We start from the raw sequence: 14759 nt of genomic DNA on the forward strand, positions 1-14759 counted from the left end.
AAGCTCTGATAAGTACATGCCCTTTAACCTACCTTTTCTAATTTCTAGGACTTTATTCAAAGAATAAATCAATGAAAACTGTCTAGTTATCTAACAACAGAGGATTGCTAACCCGTGTGGGTATTGTACAATTATAAAATAAAAGGTTTTTATTTTCATGGGTATTTATAATACATTCATTATAAGGCAGTCCCTTCCTGGTGGCACGATGGGTTAAAGCACAGCACTATGAACCTGGGCACAGCCGCCTCAGCACGAGTTCAATCCCAGCCAGGGAGGTGACCTCTCCTGACCCTCCAGCTGCTCCCCTCAGCAGTGTACTTTATCAATCTGGCTGTTCTACTCCCCACTCTGTCTCTGGTGAATCCTCTCACTGTCCCTGCACCTCTGGCCTGTACCCCAGTTCTATATGCATAAATAAATCTTTAAAAAGTTATAATGAAAAACTTCAAGAAATAATTTTGTTATTGTAAACAAAACTAGTTTTAGAAGACATGTGAAAATATAATATAAAATATTATAACTTACACAACCACTATGGAAAACTGTTTGGAGGTTCCTCAAACTGCTAAACATGGAGCTTCCCTATGACCCAGCAATCCCACTCCTAGGTATCTACCCAAAAGACACAAAAACACTGATTGAAAAAGATACTTGTACCCCCATGTTTATTGCTGCTTTATTTACAATTGGAAAAACATGGAAGCAGCCCAGATGCCCAAAAGTAGATGACTGGATTAGAAAGATGTGGTACATATATACAATGGAATATTACTCAGCAACCAAAAAAGAGAAACACATGTCTTTTGCAGCAACTTGGATGGAGCTGGAAAAGATCATGCTTAGTGAGATAAGCCAGAAAGAGAAAGAAAAATACCGGATGGTTTCACTCATAGCAGGAGTATAATGGACCAGGCGAGAAAATAACAAAAATAATGAACAACCATAGACCAGAGACATTCTGTGGGGGTGGAGTGGGGAATGGGATCAAAAACGGGGGGGGGAAAGGAGGGAAATGCACGGGACTATGGTGGTGGCACAGGGGTGATTTGGTGATGGGAAGCCCGTGGGGATTACAATTGAGATGAAAAAAAAATGTGAAAAATGATGTAAAAATAAACTTTTTAATAAAAAAAATAAATAAATAAAAATATTATAACTTACAATTTTACAAGTATAATTTTATATGGAAATGCATGAAAGACAAAATGTAATAGTCCCCAGCAGCAGTGAATTCCCTTTAGTGATATTACCAATAGTTTTGATTTTCCTTTTTTTCTTTAGAGCATTTCAGTGGCATGTATTCATTTCAGTAGCAACACTTTACTCATGTGGGGCAAGTGATCCCCAACTTCATTTTTTATACTCCAAATTTCAGTGGCTTAACATGAGATGCTGGCACTTCTTTATTTAGAAAATAGTTGTCCTTTTTGGAACAGGAATATAGCTGTGTGTTCGCCTCTTCAAGACTTTTTATCTTCTAGGTTTCCGCACTGTTATCCCCTTCGTGGCATGTAATTCATTATGAAAGTATCTGTAGTAATATTAAGTATATTAAGTAGAGATTTTTTTTTTCCCTCATGGAATAACAGAGGTCTGATATTAATTTCATGGTCTGTGGAAAAATTCAACCTTGTTTGTTCTCTCACCTGTGAGGCTTTCACGGATTTCTGGCCTTTACCCTGTCTACCAAAAATTACATCAGAAAACCTAGAGAATACAAATAGCGCCTACATTTCCCTCCTCTCATCCCCATTATCTCTGTCATTTTTTCATCATTTCTTAACCTACAGATTTATTCATTATACTCAAAATACTGTTCTCTGCTCTTGTCAGCTTTGGCATATGCAGTATGATGCTACAATTAACAAAATTGAGTCTGAGGGAAACTGTAGGACAAATGAGATGGTTTTCTTAAATAATTGGTGAGAGACAGACACTGACTCCGGAAGCTTTTCAGCTAACCTCAATGTGTCTCTTAAGATCCTGGGTTTTTTTTTTCCCTCACAGCTGTTTTTAGGAGAGAGATTGATTCCAGCTTCTGTTCCGCTAAGTTGTGGGTGGAGTCCCTCTTAGGATTTTGATTCAAACAAACAAATGTACTTCTAAATGGTCTTTATTTTTTAGACATGTAGCCATTTTACAGATGAAATATGATACCTGGGATTTGCTTCAGAATAACTAGAGGTAAAGGAAGAGGGTGAGGGACAGAGGAAATGAGATTGGCTGTGAGCTACTGCTTATCAAAACTGGGGTGACGCATCTGTGAGGAGGATCATTATCCTCCTATTATACCAAAAATACTTATTTGAAGTTTTCTCTTTAAAAAAGTTAATTTTTAACTACAGTTTCATTCTAAAGTCAGCCATCAGTAGTAAATTGTTGATCCATAGTTGAAAAATTCTTAATCATGTTGATACATATGTACAACCCTATCAGTAATATGTTTATCATATATAATTTAGGGTATAAAATTAAAGAGTAACGTGCAGTGTAAACACTAGAATCCCACCCAGCATGGTGATGTGCTTGTGTTGTGAAAGGCACAGCCTCTGGAGCAGCCTCTTCTTTGCTGGCCTATACTATTTCAGTTGTTTTTATGTTCTCTTTCTCTCTCTTAGCCAAACCCATATGTAACCTACATATGTAAACTACAGTGTAATTAAGTATATATTTTATGTAGTTATATATTATTCATATTTGTCACTAATTACTTTTCCAAAATACAAATTTTCATTACTGCATATTCCATTTTACAGATATACATTTAGTTGCCAAGACTTTTGAGGCACATTCATCCTTCTCCAAATTATAAATAACACTTGACTATACATCTTTTTATATAAATCACATCTATTTCCCAAAACTGCTGATTTAAAGGCAGTGTTCATTTTCAGTTTGCTATGTTCATTTCCACAAGAATTGACCCAGTTGGTACGTTAAGCAGTGACACAATTGTCTGTTAAATAACTGCATGTCATGTGTTAAAAATTTTCGGCCCAGTGGGTTAGGATGCAGCACTGCAAGCTGGCTGCAGCCACTTCAGAGCAAATTCAATCCCTGGCCCGGAGGTGACCCACATGGCGCGACAGACCTCTCCTGACCTGCCCACTGCTCCCTTCAGCGGTGTACTTTTCTGATCTGCCTGTTCTGCTCCTGCTTTGTTTCTGGTGATTCTTCCACCCCTGCACTGCTGGCCTGTACCCCAGTAATGTATGCATAAATAAATAAATCTTTAAAAAAAAAAAAGACCGCCATTCAAAAAAATGAAAAACTTGATGTTGCATCTTAACATTACTTTGATTATTAATATGGAAAAAGTAGAAAGAATGACTGTGTGTTCATCCCATAAGGACCTGGAGGAACAACTGGATGAGGAAGAGGGGGCACGGCAGAAACTGCAGCTGGAAAAGGTGACGGCAGAGGCTAAAATCAAGAAAATGGAAGAGGAGATTCTACTTCTTGAAGACCAAAATTCCAAGTTTATCAAAGTAAGTGGCTATTTTCATTGGAAAGCTGGTTTTAGAATATGGAAAATACTTAATGCACTCACTGTAAATGGACTTCAAACTAGAAATCCTAAGATTTCAGGTTCTTTGTAATTTTCTAAGTTTCTACCTGTATAGATTGCTAAAGACACTATTAAATTTTAAAGTCCACCAAATATCCATACATTATACACCTCTAGACATTAACTTGCATGTTTGCGCATCTGGGGCTCACTGGTGGACTTGTTCCCATCTGTGCAAAAGCGTGAATTCCTGCAGCCCTGGCTGTGGGACTAGGAGGGCAGCTGGGCCATGCTCTCAGGGTGGCGCCGGGAGAGAGCGCCATTCTGAATATGTGGTCTGTTGAGGAGCCTCAGTGCCAAAATTACTCGTTTTCTAAGCAGCACCAATTTTGAATGCCTTTTCTGAAGCAGTCACATTTTTTTCTACTCAGGAAAAGAAACTCATGGAAGATCGCATTGCTGAGTGTTCCTCTCAGTTGGCTGAAGAGGAAGAAAAGGCAAAAAACTTGGCCAAAATCAGGAATAAGCAAGAAGTAATGATCTCGGATTTAGAAGGTTAGTGTTTAAGGCAAGAGAAATTTAGGGCTCAAACATGTACATGTTTGGATTCAATTTAATCGGAACATAAAATAATAGAAAATGTACATAGTGAATGCTAATCCTAAGAGACTTAAAAGAGGTCTACTATAAATCGTTACTGCCTGGTCACCACGTGTTGGTGATGCAGTGGTGATAAGTTATCTTTTAGTTTTTTAAAGTTAGACCATATGGTAAAATATATTTCCAGTAGGTGGACACATACCACCCTTCCACTGGTATCAAAAATGTTTGAGTTGCCCAGGCCACTAATCTGTGTATGTGTAAGTGTAACATAAAGAGTAAACTGAGAGACTTCGGTTGTACGTCACAGAGGAACTGTCCACAGGTGTGGAAACTGATAGGGCAAGAGAAACTGCTGAGGGTAATAAGCGACTCACTGGATGGCGGAAGTCAAGCCAGAAAATCTTAGGCTCTTTATATAGTGAATCATTTCTACAAATGAAGTAAGAGGGTGAGAATCAGAAAGCGCGTATAAAACTTTCCTTTGTGATAGCAACTAAAGGGCTCTCCCTGGTGGTGCAGCGGGTTAAAGCACTGCACTATGAAGCTCTCCAAAGCCACTGCAGCAAGAGTTCTATCTCTGGCTAGGGAGCTAACCCAGGTAGCATGGCTGACCACTCCTGACCCGCCCACTGCTCCCCTCAGCAGTGCATTTCAGTACATCTGCCTGTTCTGCTCCCCACTCTGTCTCTGGTGAATCCTCTCACCTGCCACACCCCTGGCCTATACCCCAGTTCTGTAAGCATAAATAAATAAATCTTTAAAAATAGAAAAAAGAAATAGCACTGATGTTGACACTGGAGGAAGGAAGCACTTCATTCTTAGACATCCTGACTCACAAAGATCTGTTGAGTACCTGTAGGGTGGTGGTCACTCTTTTTTTAAAATGTTGCTAACATTTCTAAAAAATTTAGATTTTTGTCCTTTTTTTGTTGTTGTTGTTTAGTATAAACAAAAATGTCTGTATTAAATTATTTTATGAATCATTTTTACCAAAGTATACTTCTGCTAAGGAAGTATGCATAAAGCAGGTGTGCCTGTTCTTTCCTCACCTGTTTGGTCAGCCTGTGGTGGTTGCTGCCTTCTCCTCCTGCAGACCAAAAGGCCAGGCAGGTTTTAGTGCTAAGGGAAGAATTTGAATGGAATTGGTCACTGGTGCTAATTCAGGAATCACTGTAGATTTTAAAGGGGGCAACAGAAGTCTGGGGACTTCACACTTGGCTCAACCCAGAGATTTGCAGTCAGAAAGGAACAGAGTGACAACAGCCACAAACAACTAGCCTCTGCTTTGCCCTCTCCAAACCTCAGCCCCTCACAGTGTTATGTGAGAGAGTTCCAGGTCACTTTAACTCTAAAAGTGTGGGCTTGCATACCCTGGAAAGATATCTTTAGAATATACCCAGTGTCTTCCTCAAAATTCCATCCTTCACTAATGTAGCTCATCTTGAGTTTGATCTTAATGGGTTTCACATGAGTGAGCAACTAGCAATGTTAACAAGTCAGTGACATGCTTTTTTGAATAAAATGGCTTGTCTTTGTTTTAATCAGGTTATACTTTGAGTTAGTTCATATGGTGTGTCCTTTGGTGTGTGAAAAAGCCTCTTGTGTCTTGCCTTAAAGAACGCTTAAAGAAGGAAGAGAAGACTCGTCAAGAACTAGAAAAGGCCAAAAGAAAACTTGATGGCGAAACCACTGACTTACAGGACCAGATTGCTGAGCTGCAGGCCCAGATTGACGAGCTCAAGATCCAATTGGCCAAGAAGGAAGAGGAGCTGCAGGGCGCTCTGGCCAGGTCTGCCTCCCCTGCAAAGGCTTTGTAGTGGACTTGTTACTGCAGGGTTTATTTTCAAAACTGTGTTATGTCTAGGAGCAGATGAGAAGTGAGTGTGTGAGACATATTTCCACATTGTTGCCTATGACAGAAGGAAGTGAAAATCCCAAGAGTATAATTTGTTTCGAGGCACCAAGAAAATTTCATAAACTGTTCTTATTTATACTTAAATAATCATAAGTTATATCATGAAATTCTTACAGGTTCACACCAGAACAAATTATTTCAAGTATTTTTATTTCTGTGCATTACAAATTAATTTCAATACGTTTCAGAGGCTTAGAAGAAATCATTTTAGAAATATTCTCTTATTACATGATGGGCTATTCAGTTCTAAACCACTCAGTTTTAAAATAGAAATTCTATATAGTCGATATGTTAATATTTCATTTGTATATAAAGAATAACTATTTGGCTACATGATCATAGGACTTTGAGTTTAATTCATAATTTATTACAATAAGACTAGTTTATACCAGAGATTTTTCTGACTTCTGTCACAGTGGTTCATCATGCTTTGGCCAGATTTTCTGCTTCTTCACTTAGAGAGATTAGGGCTAGAATCAAGAATTAAAGTTCTCTACCACTACTGTATCTTAGCTTCCCTCTCCCCCACCTCAAACATCCCAGCTGTTCCCAGCAAAAACAAATCTACCAACATTAAACCACACACACACGTAAGCAAAAAATATAGTCTAGGAGAGAGGATGCACAAAATAGAGGGTGTGGAGGCAGCACGTCTGTCTTCTGCTATGTTCCAACCACTCTGAATCCACAGATTCCCTGCAGGTTGTACACTAATTTGAATGGCTACATCAGGCAGGATTCAAATTATAATAACATTTCACTTTAGAGGATTTTTTTTAAACTGTTGTACCTTTTTTAATGGAGGGCCTTGGCCCTTCAGGAGGGGACCAGGCTGGACCCTGATTCTAGCTCTGCCACTGAAGCTTTGGGGCCTTCAGTTACCTTCCCATGTCATCGCCTGCCCCAGGCCCTAGGCAGCTGCTCAGCCATAGCGAAGGCTGTGTGCTGGGGTCTCCTTGTGGGGCAGTACTCGGGTTGATTCACCTGAAGCCGTCCTCCAGTGCCCCAGCTCTGAGTGCTTCTCATGCCTGGATGTCTTAACAGAGGTGACGACGAGACGCTCCACAAGAACAATGCACTGAAAGTAGTGCGAGAACTGCAGGCCCAAATCGCTGAGCTTCAAGAAGACTTTGAATCTGAAAAGGCTTCACGGAACAAGGCAGAAAAGCAGAAAAGAGACCTGAGTGAGGAACTGGAAGCTCTGAAAACAGAGCTGGAGGATACTCTGGACACCACTGCAGCTCAGCAGGAACTCCGGTGAGTGAGGGTAAGGGCGTGTGTCAGGGTGATGCAAGGAGCTCACAGAGATGCTTGGGGTGTGCTGGCCCTCGTCAGGAGGTATGTGGTTTCATGTTGTCACTCTCACCCTCCTAGAAAAATTGGCAGGTTCCAGAATGGTCACGAAATAGCAGTGGTTAGAAACAAACCAGCCTACAGATGGAATCTACATTGATGGATCTGCAGAGTGAGATGTGATCAAAAAGCCAGTCTAGAGAAAGACAGAGGGACAGACATCACACAGAGGGTGGGAAAGAGATTCACAGAGAGGCCAAGTGAGAGAGAGGGGGGGGGGACAGGGACAGACACCGCGGAGGTACGTGTCTGCTCAGGCACTGCTGGCCGCATGGGTGGCTATGAACAGCAGCAGGCAGGTGCGAAAGGGGAAGCACAGTCACAGAGGTGGCAGGTGAGTGCAGTGGCCAGACTAGGCAGGTGTGGAGCAGGGACACACACTGCAACATGAGCCGGAGCCCGATGGAGGCAAGAAATGACAAGCACAGGCACACACAAGGAAGGTTCGGGGCTCGCTGCCCACGGCATGTCAGCCGGCGGGTGGTCTTGGGACGTAGGGCTTGCCAGGGCTCCTGCTCGCATGCACGTAGAGCACCCAGGCAAGCCCAGAGTTCTCCACTCTCTTGGTCTCTTCCTGTACATTGCTCTCCTCTGCCAGGCAGGAGAGGTTCCCCCAGTATTCCCAGGTGTAAGGGCGCCCTGCTCGTTTAGCTGGTATATTTGACTGATATAGCCTGCCAACTGTCCCGGGATGTGAGTGGGGGACAGGTGGCAAGGTAAGACTGGGATAAAGCAGGAATCTCCTCTGTGTAGGCAGATGGGTGAGAAGCATGCAGTGATGTGGAGCAGCCAGGGGGGAAATGAGTGGGTACAGGCAGCCAGCCTCTTCCCTGAAAGTCAGGACCTGCTCTGCCTCATCCAGATACCCACACCGGAGCCTTGCAGAGAAGGTGCTCTGAGTTGTGAACTGAGGTCAGGGATGCTGTGGGGAAGCAGCGAGGGTGTGCATTGTGCCCAGGGATGTGTCAGGGGCTCTGCCATGAGTACAGAAGACTGCAGTTTCCTGGAGCTCGGATGTTGTGTTCGCTAAGAGCTGGTGTCTCTGCTGGAACCCATGTGAGGGTTTCTGCCTCGCTAGAGCTTTAGATTCCAATTTTCTCTTTAAAATAATCTGGTGTTTTGTGTTTTGTTTTAATGTAGAAGCCACTGAGATATCTATTCCCAGCTTTTGCTCAAAAAGAGGCCCTGATCATTTCTTCTGTACAACTCACAAGAAAAAGGGAGCAGTAGAAGTTACACGTGCATAGTTATTAGAACCTCAGGATATGCTCAATTATAGCACTCGGATTATGTTTTGAGAAGTTTGAGTTTTGATAGCTCAGATGTGTTGGCATTCTGGGTACAACACTCTTGCTAAGGAACCAGAGTGCTAGATGCCCCTGAGCTGTGAAAAGCAGCAGTCCTAAGCAAATCAGATACTGAGCACATTCTGGCATTTTACCTCTTAGGATACAAGCTAAAGGAAATTAGGCTGTTGAGTCTGGCAATGGAAAGGGGAAAAAAACTCCACTGGTAACTGATTTCAAGTAGGGATTAGGAACAAAATTATCACCCAAAAGACAACACTGATGGCAAGAGAAATGTTATCTCTGTAAGTGCAAGCACAGTTAAGTGCTGCTTACTGACAGGGATGTATTCCGGAGTGTGCATTGTTATGTGGTCATAACATGTAACGGCCCAACCCTAGATGTTCCCTGTGCTGTGTATAGCCTATTGGGACTACTGTTATGTGTAATGGTCCATTATTAACCAGGACATTCATAGTCAAGACAAATGGCCTTATTTACCTCAAAGGTTAACTAAAATAACCTCCACAGAGTTCTTCTGTCATGTTGGGCCGGTGCCTGGATCCCGGCACCCTCTGCAAGGATTAAAGAGGATGAGCCAGTCCAGGGCATGTATTTCAGCTCTGGGGAGCTTGTGGTGAGTTAGACTGGACCACACAGCGTTGTCAGTGGGTCCCATCTGTCTGACTGTCTACAACCACAGGGCTGACAATCACTTGGGCTTCTTTTTGCTTGGCTCCACTCATCTAAGCCTCCTAGTCTTTCCACTCCACTGGGGAAGAGAAGAAATGTGCCCATGCAGGAGTCGAGTGTACGGCACTCGACTGGCTCTAACTGGTTATGTGGAGAGCATGTTTGCCAGAGTCGTACTTCAGGGCTATTATAAAACTATTAAACTCTTAATGTCACTGTAGCTCTTCACAGGAATGGTAGTGATCTGACTGGTTTCAGTCTTTATCAAGCTGTGTTACTCATTAAAGATGTGCTCATACTGCCAACTCTAAAGTGATTTCTTGTGGGGTGGTCTCTGGTTGGTAAAATACTTTGGTTTATTGAGGTTGCCTAAATATGTTAAAGTATAAAAATAGTAGAAATCATGATAGCACCTGCGACCATGCCGGTGCTTCTCCCTTGCCAAGCCACAGACATGACCCTGAGGCCTCTCTGAGCAAACCGGCCCCTTCCACGGCAGCTCTTTCCACCCACTTGTGTCAACAGCATCCTTTACTTCCTTCCCTTGTTATAATAAACCTGCCCTTATGAATGCATTAAAAAATGCATGCAGTATTAAGTCAAATTAAAGATAATGTTTATCTTCATATCATAAGTAGAGGTTAGATAAAACCTCAGGACATTTAAAGTCTCTATGTGCTCTCATTTCAAGCACTAGAGAACCTTTTGATCTTCAACCTGCTGCTCAACTAGGCAACCCTTCAAGCCTCTGGAGAATTTACCCTTTTCCAATTTTACTGAAGTGCTGTAGCAGGCAGTTTGGCATCTTGTGCTATTTACTAAGCTACAGTGAAATCAAACTGCCAAGAATAGTCTGAAGACACTGAGTTTTGACAATCAGATGTAGGGTGGAAGATATGCTGTTTCTGAAAGGAGTCCTTGTATCTCAGTAATGGGTGCGCCTGCATATTATCAAATATGCCATATAATTATCAAAGGAATTCATGGAATGTTTAAAACAACAGCACTCTTTAAAATATTTTTAATTTAGTTACTATTTCTAAGCTGCTTTCTATAAAAATGTTTCTCTAGTACAAAACGTGAACAAGAAGTGGCAGAGTTAAAGAAGGCTCTTGAGGAAGAAACTAAGAACCATGAAGCACAAATCCAGGACATGAGACAAAGACACGCGACAGCCCTGGAGGAGCTTTCAGAGCAGCTAGAACAAGCTAAGAGGGTAAGGGAAGCCCTGATGAGTGTCCATATCATGGAAAACCAGACACCAGCCAGGCCTCCATCCTACCGGGCCTTTCCCCGGGCCTTTCCAGCCAGTCAGCTGACTGACTCCAGCCTTTCCACTGCAATGTGGTGGGCTGTGGGACCATGGTTCCTTAGGGCTCATGAGGCGGCTGTTTTCTAAAGCACACCGGCTACTCAAAACTAAGGGCCGTAGGCCTATGGTTTGGGTATGTGGTTTTTTGTTGTTGTGTTTCTTGAAAAAATTTTTTAAAAACTGGATGGATCCATCTATTGTCTCAAATCACATAACTGTTTCCATACTAATATCATCTTCCTCCTTCCACCTTCCTCCTCATAAAAACCTTGAGCAGTTTGAAGTCATTCTTACTTATCTGCTGGCTGTAAATCACCAGGTCCTACTGATATTCCATATTTTTAAGTATTCCTCATTCTCCTTCTTCACCCCTGCCTCTGACCTCTAGGACGCTGTACACATTGCTGTTTATCTCATTGCCACTCATCTCATGTACAGGTTTTCCATTCTGATGAAAGTTAACTTCATTTACCCTCTTAATTCACACCATCCCCTGGGAAGACTCGTCCCCATTACTTCCATAGTCATTCCTTCTTTCACGTCTGTTCTTGCTCTGATGTGCCATCTTTCTCTTCTGCGCTCGTACACCTGCCGTATTTTAATTCATATATGACAGTATTAACACTTACTGAACACTTACACTGGTGTAAGTTAGTCGCTGTGCTAAGTACTCATGTGCATTGCTGTTGACCCTATCATTTTCATTTAAAAGATGATGAAACAGAGGCCCAGCAGTGTAAGTTAATTAAGCCAGTGCCACGTGCCAGTGAGTGATGAAAGCCAGGCAGTTGGGCCTAAGAACCTATCCTTCTGTAGAAATCTTCACATTCAGAGAATAGCATGTTTTCATTCTTATATTCAACAGGTGTTGGTTGTGGACCCCCTACGTGTCAAGCCTAGGTCTCACTTACAAAAACCAGTGTCTTTTATGGAGTGCTACAACAATGCTAGTAAATTATTTTTCCATTTCCTCTCCTAGTTCAAAGCAAATCTGGAAAAGAACAAGCAGGGCCTAGAGACAGATAATAAGGAGCTGGCGTGTGAGGTGAAGGTGCTACAGCAGGTCAAGGCTGAGTCAGAGCATAAGAGGAAGAAACTTGATGCCCAGGTCCAGGAGCTCCATGCCAAGGTCTCAGAAGGAGACAGACTCAGGGTGGAGCTGGCCGAGAAAGCAAATAAACTGCAGGTAAGCCTGGAAAACCTTAACTCTGACAGATCCCACAGGTGCCTGTCGTGGTTTACCCATTTTTATCCCTCATGGCCAGAATAGACCTGCCCTAGCATGCATTAGATCCCCTTTTAAACCTCATGTGTCCAAGGCTGAAAGAAGCCAAGTAGTTTGCCTCCCTCGGGTGCTTACCTGGCAGTGTACCGAGCTGTGTCTAGAGGCCCAGGTCTTGAGTCCAGAGTCCTTCACCACCCCCTGTTGCCAATACTGATGAAGTGTGAGCACTCTGGAGGGTGTTGCTAAAATCAGTACAAATAGAAGTAGCATTACTTTTAAGTTGCACATATATATATATATATATATCTTCTGTACACTTCCCTTTCCCTTTGCTAACACAACTAGAGAACTAGAACAAAGAGGGCCTACTATTTTGCGTTCCTTCACTTTTTTTAATACCTAATTTAAAAGCCTCAAAATCCTCATTTTTTTAAATTAGAAAAGATTTTATTCCATTGTTTTTTGTTTTTTGTTTTTTTTTTAAGATATTTTGGAATTATCATTCATTGGGAAGGAAACAAAAAAAATATTTTCCCACATTGCTCATAGAATCTGACCATAACAGCTAACTACTTAATGATAAAAACATACCAGATTTTTAAAACTTAAAAAGAATTTTTGATTGTGAAAACTAGGATTTAAACACTTGAATTTCTATTGTAAGTTTTTTGCTGTATAGGAATGAGTTACACTTGCCCCCCCAAAGAATATATTGATGCATCTCAGTGTGGAAAGAATCAAAATGAACAACTGGTGACCAAAGAGCCCTTCACACAGGAGAACAGGCACTCTTTCAGAGGCGGTGGCATAATTTTTGTCTCTTCATAAATCAAAAGTAGAAACCCACCCCACCCCGTGTGGGGGTACACCCCCTTTCCTTCCAGTGGGAGAGACTAAAGTTGTCTGTGACAGCTGGCTTGGACCTTGGAGGTGACAGCTCTTGATAGTGACAGTATCCAATAATTGCATCTGGCAGTTTCAAGTTCACCCCCTCACCCAGAGAGGAGACCCAGGTGCAAATTCAAGTTCATTCCCTCCTCTGAATACTGCTCTATTTGTATCATGTAAGGATGGTGATTGTGGACCCTTTCACCCTGCTAACTGTTCAACTGAATTTAATCTTTTACTCCTCCTTGCAGAATGAATTGGATAATGTCTCATCTCTTCTAGAAGAAGCAGAGAAGAAGGGCATTAAATTTGCTAAGGATGCAGCTAGTCTTGAGTCTCAACTACAGGATACACAGGTAATTCGAGAGTGAGGGGGCTTTAATAATTCTTTCATACTCTCTAAGAGGGTGAAACATGCTCACATCAGAATTGCCTTCTTGTCTGTCAGCTCTGAATTTACGCTGAATTTTTATTTAATCATCTCAGCAAAGGCCGTGATGCCAGTAGTTGCTTCTTGGGGTCTCCTTGCAGAACCCACTGTACCAGTGTCCAGCAGGCTGGAGCAGCCGGGGCAGGGGAGGCAGCTCTTGCGTCCCTGGGCACTGCCTGCCCCGGCTCCCCATAGCTGGTCCCGAGGCACACATGCTTATTGCCGGCATTTTAAGTAAGACTGTTGTGTTGTAATTCAAATGTCATTATGCTCACCTAAGGAAAGAAACCTCCAGTTTTCAAAATGGTAGATTGGTGCTTCTAAAAATTCAAAGCTTGTATTGAATCATTTGTTAGAAGCTAATGACTGAGAATTTGAAAATACAGCACTTTTCCTTGGATTTTTACATTCCATTTTTATTACATCTGTAAACACTTACAAGCATTTATTTGCCAGATTAAGGGCTAGGTGCTGAAGGTGCAGGGGTAAAAATCTTAAAGCAGAATGATTAGGCAGCTGGGAACAATTTGTGACAGAGCTATCCTGCATAGTGAGACTAAAGCAGAAGGATCCAGTCACAGAAAGCTCTCTGTGCCTTTGAAAATGTTCAAGTCTGAAAGCAGTGGGAAAGGCATGTTAGCATTTACAGTTAAAAAAATTTACCTGGCAAAACATATAAAGGACAAAGAATTGAGGGGTACACCATAGTGGAGGTAATCCTCGTGACAATGCTGACAGGCAAGTAGAGAGAAAGGGGTTTCAGTGCTAACTAAAAAGATTCAGGGGATGTGGAGAGCGAGGTGTCTCAGACACTCGCAGGTCGTGCCCTGGGGCCCAAGGTGCTGCCATTCCACATGAGCAACTTTAAATACTTGTGTTAACAGACTTTGTAGGAGTATCATGTGTGTTTTTAAATAATTTCTGTTTATCACTGGATATTGCTCAGCACTGAACCTCCTGTTTTTAGGACATGAATTTTTCTCAGTAGAGATGTTTTGTTTTGGTGATTAATGTAACTTAAGTATTAACCTTTTATAAAAATAAACAGGAGCTTCTTCAGGAGGAGACACGCCAAAAACTAAACCTAAGTAGTAGGATTAGGCAGCTCGAAGAGGAGAAAAACAGTCTTCAGGAACAACAGGAGGAAGAGGAGGAAGCCAGAAAGAACCTGGAAAAACAAGTACTGGCCCTGCAGGCCCAGGTGGGTGTCATCTTAGGGTGCCTTGGTGACCTAGTTGTGTGTATTCAGCTGTTAATGTCCCTGTTATACCAGACTGTTTGAGCTCCATTTGGGACAGTTAATCAGGTTGTACTAAATTAAGCCCATTCAATGCTTTTTCTTTGACCTAACCAAGTGCTGACCCTGTGCTGGTAGAAGCATTTAAAATAAAGATACATAACTATGTCACAGTCTTTTACTTATTAGCTAAGAAATTCAGTTACAGTCGAACATTTATTTGCTTAAAATGACATTGTGTTGATATATGTTTCTTCTCACAAAATAATCAAAAGCAGTTTATATATATATTATATATCTATAATA

At 41.9% G+C, this 14759-nt stretch overlaps 1 protein-coding gene across 7 annotated transcripts in view; it reads left to right on the forward strand.

The window, feature by feature from the left end:
• Positions 1-14759, forward strand: part of MYH10 (myosin, heavy chain 10, non-muscle) — a 130013-nt gene that overhangs the window by 99538 nt on the left and 15716 nt on the right. For all 7 annotated transcript variants that reach the window (XM_012726191.1, XM_012726192.1, XM_012726193.1 and 4 more), the window contains 8 exons: positions 3354-3491; positions 3943-4066; positions 5732-5903; positions 7074-7286; positions 10433-10577; positions 11653-11859; positions 13038-13142; positions 14265-14417. In XM_012726191.1, the coding sequence (XP_012581645.1) occupies positions 3354-3491; positions 3943-4066; positions 5732-5903; positions 7074-7286; positions 10433-10577; positions 11653-11859; positions 13038-13142; positions 14265-14417 (1257 nt within the window). The remainder of the gene's footprint in view (positions 1-3353; positions 3492-3942; positions 4067-5731; positions 5904-7073; positions 7287-10432; positions 10578-11652; positions 11860-13037; positions 13143-14264; positions 14418-14759) is intronic.

This window comes from Condylura cristata, unplaced genomic scaffold (genome assembly GCF_000260355.1).
Source record: "Condylura cristata isolate star-nosed mole 26May11 unplaced genomic scaffold, ConCri1.0 scaffold00017, whole genome shotgun sequence".
NCBI classification, from domain to species: Eukaryota; Metazoa; Chordata; class Mammalia; order Eulipotyphla; family Talpidae; genus Condylura; species Condylura cristata.